This window comes from Muscardinus avellanarius, assembly GCF_963383645.1.
Source record: "Muscardinus avellanarius genome assembly, chromosome: 10".
Lineage (NCBI taxonomy): Eukaryota > Metazoa > Chordata > Mammalia > Rodentia > Gliridae > Muscardinus > Muscardinus avellanarius.
This window is the reverse complement of record NC_137796.1, coordinates 103,579,261-103,598,208: the sequence shown is the minus strand read 5'-3', so window position 1 is coordinate 103,598,208 and position 18,948 is coordinate 103,579,261. Positions and strand designations below refer to the sequence as shown.

General features: G+C 50.8%; 1 protein-coding gene across 1 annotated transcript in view; it reads right to left on the bottom strand.

Moving 5' to 3' along the window:
- Window positions 1–2,562: 2,562 nt before the first annotated feature.
- TXNDC11 (thioredoxin domain containing 11) overlaps window positions 2,563–18,948 on the bottom strand; it is a gene marked incomplete at both ends in the record, with an annotated part of 70,564 nt that continues 54,178 nt past the window's right edge. Inside the window, 6 exon segments of the mRNA XM_080703443.1 lie at window positions 2,563–2,669; window positions 2,672–3,162; window positions 8,165–8,245; window positions 13,152–13,261; window positions 13,601–13,743; window positions 17,313–18,105. Coding sequence (XP_080559569.1) covers window positions 2,563–2,669; window positions 2,672–3,162; window positions 8,165–8,245; window positions 13,152–13,261; window positions 13,601–13,743; window positions 17,313–18,105 — 1,725 coding nt within the window.

The window sequence follows — 18,948 nt, the reverse complement described above, 5'->3', positions numbered from 1 at the left end:
TCCGGGCAGCGAGGCTTCCGGCCCTGTGTGCGGCCGCCGAGAGGCGCCAGCAGGGGCAGAACCACACGGACGTGCTGCTGTCCAAGAGGAGGGTGGCCACTCGCTGGCATGGCCTCAGCTGGCTTCGCCCTCGCATGCACTGACTCCCGGGCCCAGCGGCCTCCCGGCGGGGCTGCCCGTTGCGGGCAGTGGGCGGGCCTGCCCTGGCTGGGGCTGGGCCCGTAGCGCTTTTGTTACTTGAATGTCTAGCTGAGCCTGGTTTTGATGCAGCTACTACTGTAACGCGTGAACTAACACACCTGTGAACTGTAAATAGGCCCCAGAAGCACGTGCTTAAGGCTTTTTGCTGATTTTTAAAATACCACCTAGAGCACACGGGATGGGTTTGTACAGTCGTGCTCACGGCAAGCTGAGGCAAGACCGTGGAGGGTGTTGGGCCCGCAGGCCTGGGCCGCGTGTGGCAGGGGTGTCCGATGGCTGTCGGTGTGTAGGCGACGGGAGTGAGGTGTCGGTCTCCAGTCTCCTGGCCAGCCAGCTGGGGTGCTTTGGTTGGTAGTGTCTGCTGGGCCTGCGATGGGCGGAGGAGCCGCACTCCTCCCTCCTTTACCCAGGCGGATGCAGCGGTCAGGAGCCGCGCTAGTGGACGGCGGAGTTACGGCAAGGAAGCTACCGTGCCTGCTTAGGAGCCGGTGAAGGACGAGGCGGGCTCGCGTCCTGAGGGCTGCCAGGTGTCTCAGTAGCAGAGCAGTTTCCCGCCCCTTTTGCCTTGAGCATGCTGAGTACTTGCGCTTTACGCAGGCTTCGCTGAGATGGCTCTGGTCCTCGGAAACAGCAGAGCTTGTGGCGGCTAATTGGCTGAAACCCAAGTGGCCCAGGAGAGAGCAAGTTTTCTGTTTCTGTATTTAGTATTTTCTGCACTGGAGGGGATGAGGCGGAGACTGTTGGGCTTTTTCTCCCTTTTCCCAGTTAGCTTTCTTTTTTCTCCGATGACCTGTTGAGTACTGGATTTCACTTTCTTAGCTTATTTTTTCAGGGGGGGTCTTTTCTTTTTGGAACTGGGGACTGAACCCAGAGCGCTGCACCTGCAAGAAACCAGGTGCTTTGCCGCTGAGCTACGTCCCAGCCCCTGGGTTTCGCTTTCATTGGTGGGTCCTGGAGACTCCCCGGACCCAGCCCCATAGGCACCTAGCGTTTCCTGTGTGCAGGCACTCACAGGAGCCCCACCGGGCTGTGATTCATGCAGGTCCTGGGGAGGCGGGTGAATTTCAAGTTCAGAACTTGGTTCTCACGGGTGAACCGGTGGCTCTGTCAAGCCAGCCCCTCCGCAGCCTCATCTGCGAGGTATCCCTTGAGTACATTTCAGTTAGATTTCTAACCTCACCGTCCTGGACGACAAAGCAGAGGCTAGACCTGGCGTAACTGGAGCACTGGCTTGTCCACACGAGCTGCGACAAGCAGCTGGGCCAGGTGGGATGCGCCTCCTTTAGAAAGCCCGTCAAACTAACCTAATCCACTTCCTAAAACTCCAAGGGGGGAGCTGTAGGGCACTCTAGCATACACCTCAGTTGGGGGTCAGGCGTTAAGTACCAGCGTGAGGTGAGGAGGTAGCTAAGGCCAGCTGCGCAGAGGCAGTGGCAGCATGGTGCGGGTGGGCAAGTAGGAGGGGCGGCGCCCTGGGCCCCTACGGATGGCACACTGGGTAAGCGGATGTTGGAGGCGGGCAGGCAGGTGGGCTGGGAGCTGTAGCCGGGCCTGGGAGGGGGCAGTGCAAAGGTGCCGGCTGCAGGGGCTGTCCTGCGGTTCCCGATCCACCCCCATTGCAGACCCCCAAGCTCTCTACCTCTGCTTGCGCTGGCCAGCGCACACAGGCGGACTGTCCCTAACTACACTGATTGCCCCGCATAGCCGGCTCCTGGCCCAGCAGCGCCGTGCTCTGGTGACTTCCCTGTGGTTTTTACTGCCTGTGGAGTTTTGATTCTGAGATGATTAAATGGTCTTTCTCATCACTTCCGGAGGTTTTCTTACGCCCCTCTGCAGTCGCCCGGGCGCGGGTGGGCGGCGGCGTGCTGGTGGGGTCTCCTGTAGAGCCAGCGGGCGACCGCGCAGTAGGTCGCCCTGTTCTTATTTCTCAATGGCCTTTTTTTAGCACGGACACCAGAGCTACACACTCCAACAACTTAGTAAGTTCTGACCTCTCTGAATCCTTTCTCAGTAGCCCAGCTGTCAAGTCAAGAAATTAGCCTTTCATCCTCCGCATCTCGCTCGGCGGCAGCAGCAGTAGGGGCGGGGAGGGAACTCTTGACACTGAGCCGCTAGAGTATGGACTGGTTTCCAGACAGACCTTCAAAGTGGACTGTGCTACTGTTTTTGTCTCAAAGCTACCAAGTTTGTGCAATAAGTGGAAGGGATGTCGTCCCTGTTCAACAGCAGCTAAATGACATTCAAGGGGATTTTCTAGACCACTGAGGAAATCTTTATTTACAATAAATTTCAATAAAATTTGCATAAATATATTCCTTCCCAATGTCCGGTTTTCGCCTCTGCCCCACGTCATCTCAAGGGTTAGTCTGTCCTGTTCTCGCTCTTCCTGTCGGGGGCCAGCGCAGAGCTGACGTTGGCAGGCGGCGAGGTGCTGGGTGGCCGGGGGGCGCCGACAGGCTCGGGGCGCGCGGCGGGGCCCGGTCCGCGGCCCTGCCCTGCACGTCCAGCTTCCGCTCCACGGTGGCCACCAGGACCCTGAGCCACGCGTTCTCGCTCAGCAGGGCCTCCGAGGCGGCGGCCAGCTCCTCAAGCTCCCGGGCCTTCTGCGTGTACAGGGCCCGCAGCTGCTCGCTGTGCTGCTGGAGCAGGCTGTGCTGCTTCTCCAGGGTCTGCTGCTGCCGCCGCAGCCGGCGCTCATCCCTGCGGGCGCTGGACAGCTGGCCCTCCACCTGCGCCTGCGCGCGGTGCAGGCTGCTGATCTCAGCTCTCAGTTTCTGGATCTCTCTCTCCAAGTGGGAGATGTGGCCCTGCTGCAGGGTGGCCTCGCTCTGAACACACTCTTTGGTAGGGCTGGCCAGGCTCTGGGAGGCCAAGGCAGGGTCTGAGTGATGCAAAATGAACTTCAGCAGATTGGGGAGGGTGATGGGGAGGTCTTCGGGGTATTTCACACTTAAGTCCTTTCTGGAGAGGAAAAGAGAGGAGCCACATGTGAGCGCCGCACCAATGGGTGCAGTCCAGAGAGATGCCACCGGAGCTCAGGCCCGCTACTCTTATCAAGAAAGGACATCCACAGGAAGGAAAATGTCCCAGCCAGCCATTCTCTACACCAGAGCAGAGGCTGCCATTACACCTGCGCTGCGGCGAGGTGGCTTATCTTTAAAGTGTGCCTGTTCCCGGCCGGGCATTCGGGAGGACGCGGGAGGATCGCAGTTAGCAGGCAGCCTCAGCTAGTGAGGCCCTTTGCAACTCAGTGAGACCCTGTTTCAAAAAAATAAAAAGATTAGCCGGGCGTGGTGGCGCCCGCTTGTAATCCCCATGCTTGGGAGACTGAGACAGGAGGATCACACGGGTTTGAAGCCAGCCTCAGCAGCTTAGTGAGGCTCTCAGCAACTTAGTGAGACCCTGTTTCCAAATAAAATATAAACTAGGTCTGAGAGTATAGCCCAGAGGTAGAAAAGCCCCTGGGTTCCATCCCCAGTACAAGAGAAAGAAAAAGAAAGAAAGAAAAGAAAGAGAAAGAGAGTAAAAAAATTGGGCTTGGATGTGTCTCTCAGAGGTAGAATGCCCCTGGATTCCATCCCCAGTACTGCCAAAAAAAAAAAAAAAAAAAAAGTGCTTAGCGTCAGTACACAGCCCTCTAGAAAGACAAGGGCTCCCAGCCTAAGCCTGAGGCTAGTGGCAGCACCGGGCCGCCCTGTGCTACGTAAGCCCAGCAGCCCTGTCACTTTGGCCAGCCAGGGTGCCTGGTAAACTGGCTAAACCTAAACACTCAGCCTGGCTGCTCAGCAGGCATGTCCTCCACACTCTACCGGGGTTCTCAGCGGGGTGGCTAACCCAGGGGAGAGTGACTGAAGGGTCTGTGGCTCCTAGGGCCTTCTGCTCTGTGGATGGGGATGTAAGAGTGTCACCTACCTCACAGGACGTGAAAGGTTGAGGGAGCTAAATGAGTGCTCGATGTTAGCCCTTTAAAAATCGCACTGAGCTGGGCGTGGTGGGCACACTTGTAATCCCCGCGCTTAGGAGGCCAGACAGGAGAATCGCGCAGGTTCAAAGCCAGCCTCAGCTACTTAGTGAGGCTCTCAGCAACTTGGTGAGACCCTGTTCCAAATAAAATATAAAATGGGTCTGGGAGAATAGCCCAGAGGTAGAAAACCTCTGGGTTCCACCCCCAGTACCACCAAAAAATAAAAAATAAAAAATAGATAAAAATCACACTGAAGCCAGGCATGGCGGCGCACACTTGAAATCCCAGCATTCCGGAGGCTGAAACTGGAGGACTGGTTTGTAGACAGCCTCTGCTACTTAGTGGAGCCCTCCGCAACTTAGTGAGACCCTGTTTCAAATTAAAGAATGAAAATTTGAGCCGGGCATGGTGGCGCGCGCTTGTCATCCCCGCGCTTGGGAGGTGGAGACAGGAGGATGGCGCAGGTTTGAAGCCAGCCACGCTGGCTTAGGAGACCCTGTTTCCAAATTTTAAAAAGTATAAAAATAGGTCTGGGAGTGTAGCCCAGAGGTAGAAGGATTTCCAGGAACCCCAGTACCACCAAAAAAAAAAAAAAAAAAAAAAAAAAAAAAAAAGAAAGAAAGAAAAAAAGAAAAAAAGAAAAAAGAAAAAAGAAAAAGAAAAGAAAAGCAATTTGGGGCAGGGGGTGTAGTTCAGAGGTCAAATGGCCCTGGGTTCCATCCACAGACAAGCAAATAATAATAATAATAATAATAATAATAATAATAATAATAATAAATAAAAAACTGCACTGTACCTTAAGAAACCACTAATTAAAAACATATACGCCTTCTCCACACACAAAGCCAGTGGCCAGATACCTAAAATAATCCCAGTACATGAGAAGCTGAGGAGGATCTCAGGAAGGTCTCAGGTTCAAGGACAGCCTTACCAAGTACTGAGACTCTTATCAACATAGTAAAACAGTGTTTCAAAATAGAAATAAAATAGGGCTGGGGGTGTAGCTTAGAGGCAGAATGCCTGTGAGTTCAGTCCCCAACACCCCCCACACACACATACACACACAAAAGAAGAGCCAGGTGTGGTGAGACACACTTGTAATCCAGCCTCACCTACTTAGTGAGGTCCTCCACACTTAGGGAGACCCTATTTTAAAATAAAGAATTAAAAATAGGGCTAGAAGTATGGCTCAGAGGTAGATTGCCCCTGGGTTCAATCCCCAGTATCATACACATAAAAAAGTGTTCTATTAATGGGGAGCCCGTTTCCTACCAAAAAAAGAAAAAAAAAAAATCACAAACCAAAATCAGATATGCCCAATATATTTTACAATGTTAGTAAAGCTTCCAGCTAACTAAAAGTTTTTAAAATTTTCAGGTGGCTGGGCATGCACATTTGTAATCTCAGTAAACTTGGAAGGCTGAGACAGGAGGATTGCAGGTTTGCAGCTAGCTTCATTACTTAGGCCCTCTGTAACTAGTGAGACCGTTTCAAAGAATAAAATCAGGCAGGGGGTATATAGCTCAGAGACAGAAATGCCCAGAGATTCATTCCATCCCCAGTACCAAAAACAAACTAACAAACAACATTCAGGCGGCTGGGCATGGAGGCTGAGGCCTGTAATCCCAGCACTTGGGAGGCTGTGACAGGCCCGTGGGTTGGAGGCCGCCTCAGCAATGTAGTGAAACTCTCAGCAACCTAGCTAAAGTCTGTTTAAAAAAGAAAGAAAAGTAAAGAAACAAAAAATCGGGCTGGGGGTGGAGTTCAGAGTTAGAATGCCCCTGGGTTCAACCCCTAGTGCCAAGACAAACGCTTTGAGGTGGTATTACACATAAGGAACTTGGAACCTTGCAACTCGGGGACGGGCGCCTCTGTGGTTGTGCTCCTCACTTCTGTGAACTGAGACCTGCTGGCTGTGGACGGTGTGCAGGGGTGTCTGAAGCAATCACTGCCAACACGGGTGCTCCTTCCGTGCGGCACCGCGCGCACACACGAGTGCGTTCCCCAGTGCACGGGACTTTTATATTCACTAAGAACAGCGTGAGCAGGTGAGCCAGCTCGTTGCGTGTCACCAGGCAGCCTTTCATTTCCTCTGCCCGCCTCCTAGATAACCCTGACCTTCTCTTTGGACCAGCTAATGATGAGCTTACTTCACTTGTGACCACCATCTGTTTTCAGGAAATGAGAAAAATTCCACCCCAAAGCAGCAAGGTTTTGATTTGCTGAGCTTTGTCCACTGTAGCAGAACTGGAGTCGTCACTCAGCATGCGCACTCCTGCCCTTCCCAGATCAGGGCACAGGCAGGGGCTGCCGCGGCGCTCAGCCCACGCAGGCACTCGGGCGAGAGCGTGACCACCCCGGGCGAGAGCATGACCACCCCACGCCGTCCTGCGGGTGCCGGCCGTCTCCTCAGGGCAGGTTTGTTTATTCTCCATGTAAAGGCACATGCTGGGTGCTATGACTTTACTACCTTCATGCACTACGTCTGCAACGCAAACGTTACATGTCAGTAAACGACACGCTCACTTCTGTCCCACACGGGTGAAATCGCTAGTGTCATCCGTGACCATTCAAATACTTCTTAGAAAGAAAAAGGCTCGTCCTGACACGGCCAGCGGCAGAAGGGGGTGAGTCATGTTCTGTTTTTAGTGCGTGGTCTGACAAGACCCTACCACACAGGAAGTCCTCCAATAAACACGGAGATAAATGGCAACAACCCGGCGACGATTCAGACATGAGGAAGCCTCCTAGAGGGGCAGAAGCGGACAGCAGTGGCCAGCGGACTGTGAGATGGGGGCAGGGAGCTGAAACAGCAAACGTGACATGAAGAGCCAGGGCCTTGCTGAGGGGCCTGCGAACACGCTCCCCTAGGGAACATGTGGACCCGGCGAGGTGAGGACCAGCGAAGACCAAGGGAAATCTGGGTCTAAGAGGGGCAGAGGGCAGGTCAGAGGGCTCGTTTCCTTTCCCCCTGAGCATCCAAGTCCCGACCCTGCCTGCGGGGGCTCGCAGCGTACCTAGGACTGTCCCTGGAACACCACCTGAGCAGGTGAAAGACCAGGGTTGACAGCCCACGCAGACAACCACGGTGGCCTGCACCGATGCACGGGAACCCCCTCAGGGCCCCAGATCAGGCGAGGGCGGTGCAGTGGGTCAGAAGGCCCCGCCACCCTGTGCGCGCCGCTGGGTGAGAAGAGCAGGGGTGCGTGGAACGCCAGGCAGGCGGGCGCAGAGGTCGAAGCCACATGCGTGTTCACATCGGGAAGAGCAACCTTCTTCAAAGAAACCCAGCACCCACACGAGACACTCTGACACCGTGCCCTTCTGCCACACGTCCCTATGGCACCATTTATCATTTTTTAAACAATTTAGTCAAAACTAGAATAGAACCCAGGGCTGCTCTACCACTGAGCCACATCCTCAGCCTTTTCTTTACACTGAGGACTGAACCAATGGGCATTCTGCCTCCAACCTATACCCTCCTCAAGCCTTTTCTGATTTTTTTTTTTCTTTCTCAGTACTGGGGATGGAACCCAGGGGCATTCTACCTTCAAGCTATACCTCCAGCCCTATTTTTTGAAACAGGGTCTCACTGAGTCTCAAAGGGCCTCACTAAGTAGCTGAGGCTGGCCGTGAAACACAATCTTTCTATCTCAGCCTCCCGAATGCTGGGATTATAAGTGTGCACCACCATGCCCAGCTCCTTTTTGATTTTTTTATTTTGAAACAGGGTATCATTTCTGAGGCTGTCCTTGAACCTGTGATCCTCCTTTCTCAGCCTCCCAAGTACTAGATTACAGGCAAGTGCCACCACGCCTGGCCCCAGCCCCTTCACTTTGGAGACAGGACCTCACTAAGTTGCCCAGGCTGGCATCAAACACGTGATCCTCCTGGGTCTTTGCCACAGCGCCTGGCTGATTTGCCTCTGAAATCCATTTCATCCTCAGACCTCAACAAGAGAATCCCATCTGCTCAATACTGGAACAAATGTAGCCTTACCTATTACAGGGGAAAAACAAGACGGTAGGAAGGCGGTCGACCATAAATTCCCAAGGAAGATCATTCTGAGAGACATCAATCCTGGCAGAGGCAAAGAAAAAGTACAGGTAAGAGATCAGCCTAACTCGAAAGAAGTTTCCCCAGAGTGCTGCCTCCCCGCGCCAAGCCAGCCGCCTCGGCGAGCACGCTGCCAGGTTAAGGCAGGCACGGGGACCTTCAGCACAAGGCCTGGCCCCTCCGGGGACGCTTCCCACTGGGGCCTGGTGTGCTGTCCCGAGAAGACAAGGAGTAGCACATTCGTCCGACGGGAGCTGGTGCGGTGTTTACTTGTATGTACGAGTGGTGCTGGGGGTTGAACCCAGGGGCATTTTACCTCTGAGCTACATCCTCAGTCCTATTTTATTTTTAATTTTGCAATAGGGTCTCACTAAGTTTCTGGGGCTGACCTTGAACCTGCAATGCTCCTGTCTCAGTCTCCCAAGTACTGGGATCAAAGGTGTGCTCCCCCAACCTAGCTGGCCAAGTGTTTTAATCACTGAACTAGTTCTGGAAAGAGAAAGGAAATCACCAAGTGAAATACACCAAGGTCCTATGACGATGGGAGATTATCCTTTTTTATAAGTTGTGAAGCTGGATGGAAGCCAAAAATAGTGTATTTCCTTAGAAGATTTTGAATTAATTTTTGAATACAGAAAATGACATTGGCACTAAATCATCTCGTGCTCAGTTTCTACGGAACTCACTGCAACTGCTCTGGGTGGCCAGCCCTTGCGCCTGAGCTGGACTGAAAACAGCAGCCTCTGCGGAAGGATCGCAGCATTCCAGCAGCAGGGCTGCACACGAGGCGGCCTGTGTGCAGCCCTGACCCTGATAGACGTTTTCAGAAAGCATAGCTGGTATGGGGTGGGCCCTGTGTCTGTTCAAAGGATGAAACAGCCTGGGTGCAGTGGTGCACACCTGTCATCCCCATACAGGAGAGGCTGGGTTAAAGAAACTGCAAGTTGAAAGCCAGCCCTGTCTCAAAATAAAAATATAAAAGGCCTGGGGTTGTAGTTCAGTGGTAGAGCAACAGCAGCCCCTGGGTTTAATCTCCAGTATTAAAAGGATGACATTCTTTTTTTAAAAAAAAATGGCATCAACAGCCAGGTGTGATGAGTGCATGCCTTTAATTCAAATACTTGGAAGGCTGAGACAGGAAGATCACAGGTTTAAGGCCAGCCTCAGCAACTTAGTGAGACCCTGTTTCAAAATAAAAAGGGCTGGGAGTGGGTGTAGCTCCGAGGTAGAATACTCCTGGGGTAAGTCCTCAGTACCACCCTGCAGATACCAGCAAAAGCCACGCCCTCTCGGCATCTGCATTATTATTATTCATGCAGTCCATAGGCAGAATCTCAAAGTGAGAAATAGCCCCGAGAGAAGGCGTGGTCGCTGGCCAAAAGCATTCTCCACTTTTAGATATTCTTTCATAACTATTATTCTTCTAGTATTCTTTTAACTCTCTATATGAATTGCTCTGGTGGTATAAGATCAGGACTGTGAGAACTTAGAGATTAGATGCAGTGGTAGCGTTCCAATCAGCAATTACAAAGGCAGATTTCCTCTCAATCTCTGACCTTCAACCTAATTACTAACTAACCTAGAGGGGCAGGCGACCCGATGCCTCCATTTACCTCTCTTTGTGATCCTGCCCAGATACAGGAAGACAAACGTTGAGTGTAACATCAAAGCAACCCAGTTTATGAGCAACTAATACTGCCCAATACAATGGAGCTGAAGGCTAGGAAGATTCTTGACCTTTACACCCAGTATGAGCCCTGCCCGAGATGGGAGGGGCGCCACATGGCCCAGGAAAGGATATTGCAAAGGGCCTGGGACAGAAATATGGATTATTTATAAGATGAATAGGTTTCTAATAAGCCTATCGTTTGGGGAAAAGTGTTTCACAGCTAAGGAAGTATATCTGACAACTAAATCTAAATACTACATGGTATTTTGGTGTTTGTCTGCCAAACTGTGTTGTGAGTTTGCTTAAGATTTCAGATTTTAGAGGGCAAGGCGGCAACACCTGGAAGAACTTTTTATCACATCCACCTGAATCGCCACATCCCCCCACGCCTGCCATATGGACTGAGCCCAAAAGATGGAAAGTTCCAAGAAAGTTAAAGAGGATTCCCTGAAAAGCCTCCAAGCCTTGGGTATGCCCATTTCTTCTGGAAGATTGCCCTTTGGAACTGCTTGTCTGCAAGATCCGGAGAAGATCCGGAGTTAATCTCTTGAAAGCCAAAAGCCAGCTGAAAGCCGGACTAGTTTTTTTACCTTTGTTTACATGTCATTCACTATTGTTTCACAGTGATTGCATTCGCTTCCTTTTCTCTTATTATTAGCTTTACTGGTGAAGGGTATAAATTTTTCGGGGTTCTTGTAATAAAGTGTCATTAGCTCAAAAGGCTCTTGTCCATATCAGATTCTTTCCAAGAGCGCCGTCACTAGGGACTTAAAGAAATTTAGTCCCTAGAAGGGAAAGAATCGCTGCAGATAAGAGGCTGCAGTATTTCACTCCGTCCTTCCCCATCTTTACTGAGATTCTCGACCGCGAGTGGACTCGTGCCCCGAGTGGACTGAATTGGCCTTCGGCACCACCCTCCCACCTCCACCCATGAAAGCAAACTGGAATTAAAAGAAAAATACTGTAATAACCCACTTGGAGCCGGGCGTGGTGGCGCACGCTTGTAATCTCCGCGCTTGGGAGGCGGAGACAGGAGGAGGAGACAGGAGGATCGTGCAGGTTCGAAGCCAGCGGCGCGCGCTGGCTTAGGAGACCCTGTTTCCAAATAAAAATGTAAAAGTAGGTCTGGGAGTGTAGCCCGGAGGTAGAAGGGCTTCCAGGAACCCCAGTACCACCAAAAAAAAAAAAAAAAAAAAAACCACTTGGAATTCCACTGAGCTCCTTTCTGGGGTTCTGGGGTTCTTGTTCAGGCTTGGTCTGTAAGTTTATGTAGTAGCAGTCATAAATCTCACTCTATTCTTACCAACTAATTGTATAAAACACAGAAAATAGTCCCACCCAGGGCCAATGCGACTGGCCCTCTACTGAATCCCACCCGGGGCCAACACAACAACGCAACTGGCCCCTCTACTGCTGGCACAGGCAATGCCATAAAGCCAGCCGTGCTTTTCTGGGATTTCTCTTCCCTGGTTCCTCAGAGAGAAGCTAACTGGGCCAGAAATAGAGAACTCTCTTTGTGATTTCTTGCAAATGTTGCCAAAATTATTTCCAAAGGATTACGCCAATTTACTCACTCCATTAGCTACATCTGACTGCGCTGATTGCACTTTATTTTACCAACACAGTACCCTGTCACTTAAAACATTTATTAATTTAGCAAGCGTAGAGACACTTGGTCAGGCTTTAGTTTGTACTTACTAGGTTATAATTTCCCCACTCACTCTGTCCTCTTACAGATACCTGCCCCGTCCCAGTCACACTGGAGCCCCTCCTGCCTGTCCTCGCACCACCTTAACCGAGTACAAAGCACCTGCTTCTGCGCCCTCCCCGACGCGCTGCGCCCCCCGCCTCGCGTCCCTCATCAATGGGAAGAAAGTGATGGTGACAGCGGCATCCCTGAGTGCTGAGGATCAGGTGACGGGTTGATCAAGCTGCAGCCAGCCGCTCTGCAGACTTGGCTCTGTTACTGACTGTGCGCCACGAAACGGGTACTCAAGGTCCTCTGCTCAAGCCTGCTTTCCTCTACAAACTTCTGATGGAATCTATGCATCTTCATGCTTCCAACTGCTTCTATGCTGAGAAGTTTCCATCTCTCAAAAGGACTAATATATAACAATAACAATATGTAGGCGCACACACGTGTGTGTGTGTGTGTGTGTGTGTGTGTGTGTGCACGTGCACGTGCACGACTGCACGTGCACATTACTAGGTTTTGAACCCAGGAGCATTCTACCTAATTTGACCTCTGAGCTACAATCTCAGCCTTATTTTTTATTGTGAAACAAGGTCTCGCTAAGTTGCTAAAGCTGACCTCAAACCTGCACTTCTCCTGTCTCAGACTCAGGTCTATCTGGAAGGTTTTTCTTTTCTTTTCTTTTCTTTTCTTTTTAAACAGTGGAGAAGACATAGCTTAAATCTAAACAACCCTGACCAAAACTGCTATTTCATCTAAAAACTCTGTATTTGAACCTTCTTTATAAATAAATAAACAAAGTTGGGCGTGGTGGCGCACGCTTGTAATCCCAGCATTTGGGAGGCTGAGACCAGAGAATTGCAGTTCGCAGACAGCCTCAGGTACTTAGTGAGGCCCTCTGCAACTCAGAGAGACCCTGGTTCAAAATAAAGAATAAAAAACCGGGGAGAGGGTGTAGCTTGGAGGTCAAATGTCCCTGGGTTCCATCCCCCAGACCCACAATAAATAAACAAACAAACAAAATTTTCTCTATTTTGTGGTACTAGAGATTGAACTTGGGGCATTCTACCTCTGAGCTAAACTCCAAGCCCTATTTTATTTTTTATTTTGAAGCAGAGCCTCACTAGGTTGCTGAGAATCTCACTAAGTTGTTGAGGCTGGCCGGGAATCGGCAATCCTCCTGCCTCAGCCTCTCAAATCCTGGGATGACAGGCATGCACATCATACCCAGCCTTGAGTCTTCTTTAAAAAAGAAAGTTCTGGGGATCTGGCTCAGTAATAAGAATGTTTGCGGGGCAAGCATAAGGTCCTGGGTTTGAGACCCAGTAACTAACGCACACTCACACGCACACGTACCTGCCCACCAATGAATCCAATCAGCATTCACCACTATGGAACACCCAGAAGTCACCAGGAAAAAGGTTTGAAGGAGGCTTTGCTCACACCTTCAGCCCGACACTCAACGCCAGACCTTAGCCAGGATCAACAGGCAGGGCCTCGCACACCGCAGGTGCACTGAGAAGTAGGGAGGACAGCACACTGCCCAGGCACTGCCCCAGCTTTCTTACCTCGCCACGGTAAACGTGTCCACTGGCAGGAGACGCGCTAGCTGGATAAAGATGTGATTGAGGGATGGACAGAAGCCACACCACGGTGCGTAATAGAGCAACAAGACGTCCTGTGGGGAGGAAGACTGTTACTCGCACTGGAAGGAGCACCCTCACTTCCCTGCAGCTGTGCTTAGCTTCCAGCCCAAATCCAGTCAACGCCACGCCCGATGCAGAAGGTAAAGGGAAATTCTCATTTTGAGATCTCCTCAAGTTCTGTGCTTTCTTAAGGACTTTCTGCAATTCGAAAATTGCCCTGTGATTCACTCATGTTCCTCCACTAGACTGCCAGACTGTCATGTGGCTACGTTTCTGTACGTGGAACACCAACTGTTCACCCCGATAACCGCAGCTTTGAAAATCATCCCGGCAGCGATGACAGCGCGGCTCTGCCCCTCGTGGCTCCACACCTGTCTCTGAAGGACGACCTCCCAGAAGGTGTCTGTGGTTACTTCAGCGATGAAATGCTGAGAAGGGAACTGGGCAGGACCACTGCCAATGAGGTGCCTTTTCAAGGGGCTGTAGAGAATGCTGAAGTTTTGAATAAAAGACTCTAGAAATAAAAACAGAAAATGAGATCAACTCTTCTCCAGGTACGAGGAGAGTAGCTGGCCTACTCTAAACAACTCTACATCTTAAAAAGTGCAGTGACTTCCCCTGCTTACATTTTTAACACTTCAGTGTAACCAACCCCTTGCACGAAGCCGCCCAGGGTGGCAGCAGGCTTAGCCCAGTGGTACTAACGTGGCAGGCAGGCAGTCCTGCAGATGACAGAACACCCGTAGTCCTGGAAGCTTTCATACTTCTGGACTGGGAACCCTATCCCGCTCTTTTCTACTAGTACTGGCCTGCAAATGTGCACCAGGTGATAATGCGTACACCATCAACATGCCGCCCTTCTCGAGAGATTGCACCCATGATGCTGAGACCTTCAAGCCTAGCAACAAATTCACACTGCACAGCACAGTGATACGGCAGGTGCAGAGCACGCATTCATGGGACAGGGAGCCAAGGCCTTCTGTTCCATTAAAATTCTCCAGGTTTGGCCCGGCGTGGTGGCACATGCTTGTAATCCTCGCGCTTGGGAGGCGGAGACAGGAGATCGTGCAGGTTGAAGCTTGAGACACCCTGTTTCCAAATAAAATATAAAATAGGTCTGGGAGTGTAGCCCATCCCCAGTACCACCAAGGGGGGGGAAAAAAATCTTCAGGCTTCCTTCTTAAAAGGTTAGGGTGGCATACGCTTGTAATCCCAGTACTTGGAAGGCTGAGACCAGGAGGCTCTCAGGTTCACAGCCAGCCTCAGCAGTTTAGTGAGGTCCTCCACAAGTAGTGAGGCCCTGTTTAAAAATAAAGAATAAAAAATAGGGTTGGAAGTATAGCTCAGAAGTAGAATGCCTCCGAGTTCCAAACATACACAAAAAGTAAAAATAAACTCACTTCTAAGTAGTGAAAAATACATAAGTAAACCCCACAAATAAGCAGAGCCCCAGCTGGAGCTGGCAGTCGCCCTACCCACAGGGCCACCCCCTGGGGTCCTCCACCTAGCTGAGGCGGGCTCTCAGTCTCACTTCCCTTTCTTCTAGCCACCTCCTTTGAGGTCCTAATGGATGATGACGCATTCTGCAGGAGGAGGGGGAAGGGAAGAATGTCCTGTGAACTAACGATGCTTCATTCTCATGTCTGAGTAACACTGGTTGGCTATGTTGCTGGAACATAAAACCAAGAATTATTTCCTAACCTGAATGCAGCCTAAATTCTAAAAGTGCCCTGGAGACAGCTGGCCTGAGAAGCCAACTCTAAGCCGACAGAGTCTTCAGTACATGATTTGCTTCACAAGGACCCTAAGAACGGTCACCAGCGACAGGACAAAGAATAGCTGAGCTGAGGAATCCAGAGTGGATCCAGAAGATGGACTAAAATCTGAAGGCTTTTTTCAGATAACCCTTAAATTCAAAGTAAACATATTATAAGCTCATCAAACACCTGAGTATGACTAATCAGATTCAGGAAAATTCCATCAATACTCTCTTTAAAAAACACAAGCTTAGCCGGGTGTGGTGGTGCACGCTTGTAATCCCTGCACTTGGGAGGCAGAGACAGGAGGATCACACAGGTTCGAAGCCAGCCCCGCTGGCTTAAGAGACCCTGTTTCCAAGTAAAAAATATAAAAAATAGGTCTGGGAGTGTAGCCCGGAGGTAGACTACCAGAAAAAAAAAAAAAAAAAAAAGATACAAGCTTAGCCGGGAGTGGTGGCACACGCTTGTAATCCCACCATTAGGGAGGCTGAGACCGGAGGATCGCGGTTCGCGGACAGCCTCAGCTACTTAGTGAGGCCCTCCGCAACTCAGTGAGACTTGGTTTCAAAAATTAGGGCAGGGGGTGTAGCTTTGAGGTAAAATGCCCCTGGGTTCCATCCCCAGACCCGCAAAAATAAATAAATAAAATAAAATACAAGCTTAGCTGGGTGTGGTGGTGCACGCTTGTAATCCCAGCATTTGGGAGGCTGACACTGGAGGATTGCAATTCGAGGACAGGCCCAGCTATTTAGTGAGGCCCTCCGCAACTTAGTGAGACCCTGTTTCAAAATAAAGAAAAAATAGGGCAGGGGGTGTAGCTCAAAGGTTGAATGCCCCTGGGTTCCATCCCCAGACCTGGAAAAAAAAAAAAAAATGCTTAGCTGGGCATGGTGACACACGATTGTAATCCCAGTACTTGGGAAGCTGAGACAGGAAGATTACAGGTTCATGGCCAGCCTCAGCCACTTAGTGAGGCCCTCCGCCCCTAAGTGAGGCCCTCCGCAACTTAGTGAGACCCTGTTTCAAAATTAAGAATAAAATAGGGCTAGGAGTATAGCTCAAAGGTAGAATGTCCCTGGGTTCAATCCCCAGTACCACAAAATAAAAAAGTTTATTTTTAAGAAAACCCAATACACCAAAATACTCTTACAAACACGAGTTTGGAGTAATCTGTATTCTTGAAGATCCCGTCCTCCATAGTGACTGGTCACAGGGCTCTTTTAAGCACTGAGAAACTCTCATAATTATAAGATATAATTTGAAGTAGAGAAACCAACATTTACAAAAAGTGCTTTCACATACGGGCCTACTCTAAGACACATTTCATCTGGACTGGAGACAGCTAAAAGAAAGAGTATCCAGGGGCTGTAAAGCTGCTCTGGCTCTCACACTCTGTCAACGTGAAAACAAAGCTAGGTGTGGCGGCACAAGCCTGTAATCTCAGCACCCGGGGAGGCTGAAGCAAGAAGAACACAGGTTCAGGACAGCCTCAGCAATTCAGTGAGGCCCTCAGCACCTTAGCAAGACCCAGTCTCAAAATAAAAACAAAATAGGGCTGGGGGTATAGCTTGGAAATAGAATGCCCTTGGGTTCAAGTCTCAGTACCATACATACACATACACACTCCCTTGAAAATAAAGTTTCCTTTCCTATCAAATTTCTCCTTTCTCTGTTTGGCAAATACTGAACTGACAGGCTTTTGAATTTCTGCTTCCTCTTGTGTACGCAGGGGCTCCGGTAAGACCTGGCAACAGGGCTGTGTGGGCCCTCTGCTGCTGCTGCCCTGAGGAAAGTTCTGGGATGCTTTCCCATGATGGAGCCTTAACCTCCCAGTGGGTCATACCAGTCTGCAGTGGACATCTGCTTCCTGCACTTGGCCCCTGCTCTTTACCATCTAGGCACCAAGGTGAGAGCAGCAAGGGAGGCCAGAAGGGAGGCAGAAAACCATCGCCCGGGCGGCCCAGGGCAGTGCTCCTCCCTGCCACTCCCCTGGCCGAGAGGAGCCAGGCCCACTGCCTACAGCTCGCTCTGCTTTAAAAATGTGACAGGAATTGCTATCCAGAGAGCTGAGCTCTGACACCATGGACTGATAAACTTTTCCAAAATATGGAAGTATGAAGTTTCTATTCCATATAAGAGACAAAATTAGCTTCTTTTAAAATGATGACCTATAGATAATGACTCATGATCAACTCTCTAAATATTTAAAATGAGCTACGGAGCTGAAATCACCCCACAATCAAGCATGTTGAGACTTAACAATCCCAGTTACTTGAGTTAAGCAGAACTTATTACGCTTGGGAAAGTGCTCCACCCTCAATACCTAGGGTGAGTTTCATGAGCGCTTGCTCCGGATCCAAGATGTAGTGGGACTCTTCTTTCACGTCAACAATTGTGGCAAATTCTTTCAAAGGAGAGGAGCTCGGAGCACCCAGTCTCTCTGCATATAACCAAAATAAATTGGAATCCAAAAGGTAGATGTTCAGGGTCTTGTTGGTCCTGCAGCTGAGGCCTGTGAAGGCTGTGCTAGTCACGCCCACTTCAGGAAAGAGATACCTGTTCTCCTCAATGTGAGGAAGGGAGCCCGGAGCCGCCACCTCGCATTGCTTCTCCAGGGAGGAGAACGCGGTGGCCGGGGCTTCAAAGACATCCTGTTCAGAATCCATGAAGCTCACCACGCCCCTGTGTATGGTCCTGCAACATGCAGTATAGTAGCTGAAAGGGCTATAGGAAGTTAAAAAATTGCTGCATTCTATGCTGTCCGATGCCACCTGATAAAAGGTCTGCTCCTTGAGGTAGAAGGAATCCAGTGCTGCTGCCATCTCGAAGAAGCTGCACTGCGGCACGCTGACGGAGTCCGGCCTCACGCCCCCTGCCGTCTGGTTGACGCACAGCTCACAGACATTGTGGGTCCTGGAGAAAGTGTGCCCCTGGGGCAGCACCACGGTGTTGCAGCAGGGGGGCACTGCCGTCAGCGGGGCTTCCGGCAGCAAGGACGCGGGCTCAGGCGCCAGGGACTGGAAGCCCGGAGTGTCAACCCGCCGGAGGTGCTGGAGGAGGCGCTCCACCACCTGGTCCCCGTGACAGTTATTGTACTCCAAGGCCACTTCGGTGATCTGGAAGACAGAGCAGAGCTGCTGAGAGGCAGAGGCTTCTGGGGGACACATCCCACAGTCGTCCTGCCTAGAAAGACTCTCATCTGAGACAGCGGGCGCCCCAGCCAGAAGGCCTGCCGCAGGGTGCATGCAGTCACCAAATCTACTAACACAGGCCAGGTATCTTTTACAACCCTTCACTCCATGAACACGCAAGGATCCACTTTCTGAGACAGAGCAGTCTCAGAGATGTCTGAGCCCATTGTGAAAGAATGAAGGGGAGAAATGTGGCTCAGCCCAGGACTCATGTCCAGCTGTCAAAGAAGGGAACACAACTTAAATCTCCCAACTCCCAGTTGAGTGCACTTTTCTTTATACCCTGAAAACTCCTCCATGTTGTCTTTGTTCTATATCTTAATTAAGAAGTCTAAGAAGGAGTAGATCAAAGTATTTTAACATACTCATTTCCACATGGACTCGTGTCTCACAGGTGACAACCAATGTAGCCCGTTCCAAACCACACTCACTCATCTCACCTCCTGTAATGGTCTGGATCCCAAGACCTCGGGAGCCCAGGCAGCCAAGGCAGCCATGTTGGGGGCGGGGCTTGGTTGCCAAGGAGGGCCTGGGGGTGTGGCCTTGAGAACTGCTTAAGTTCTCTGCTCCCCTGATCCCTCTCCTGCTTCCAGTCTCCAGATATGAGAGCAGAGCCCTGGCCCTCTCCTTCTTTCTGCTTCCTGTCACCAGGCCTGAGCTCTGCAGATACACCTGACATGGCCTGAACCTCTGAAATCTCCCAAACTGTGAGCAAATAAATCCCCCTTCCTCTAAGTTGTGTGTGGTCAGACCAGTGAGAAGCTGACC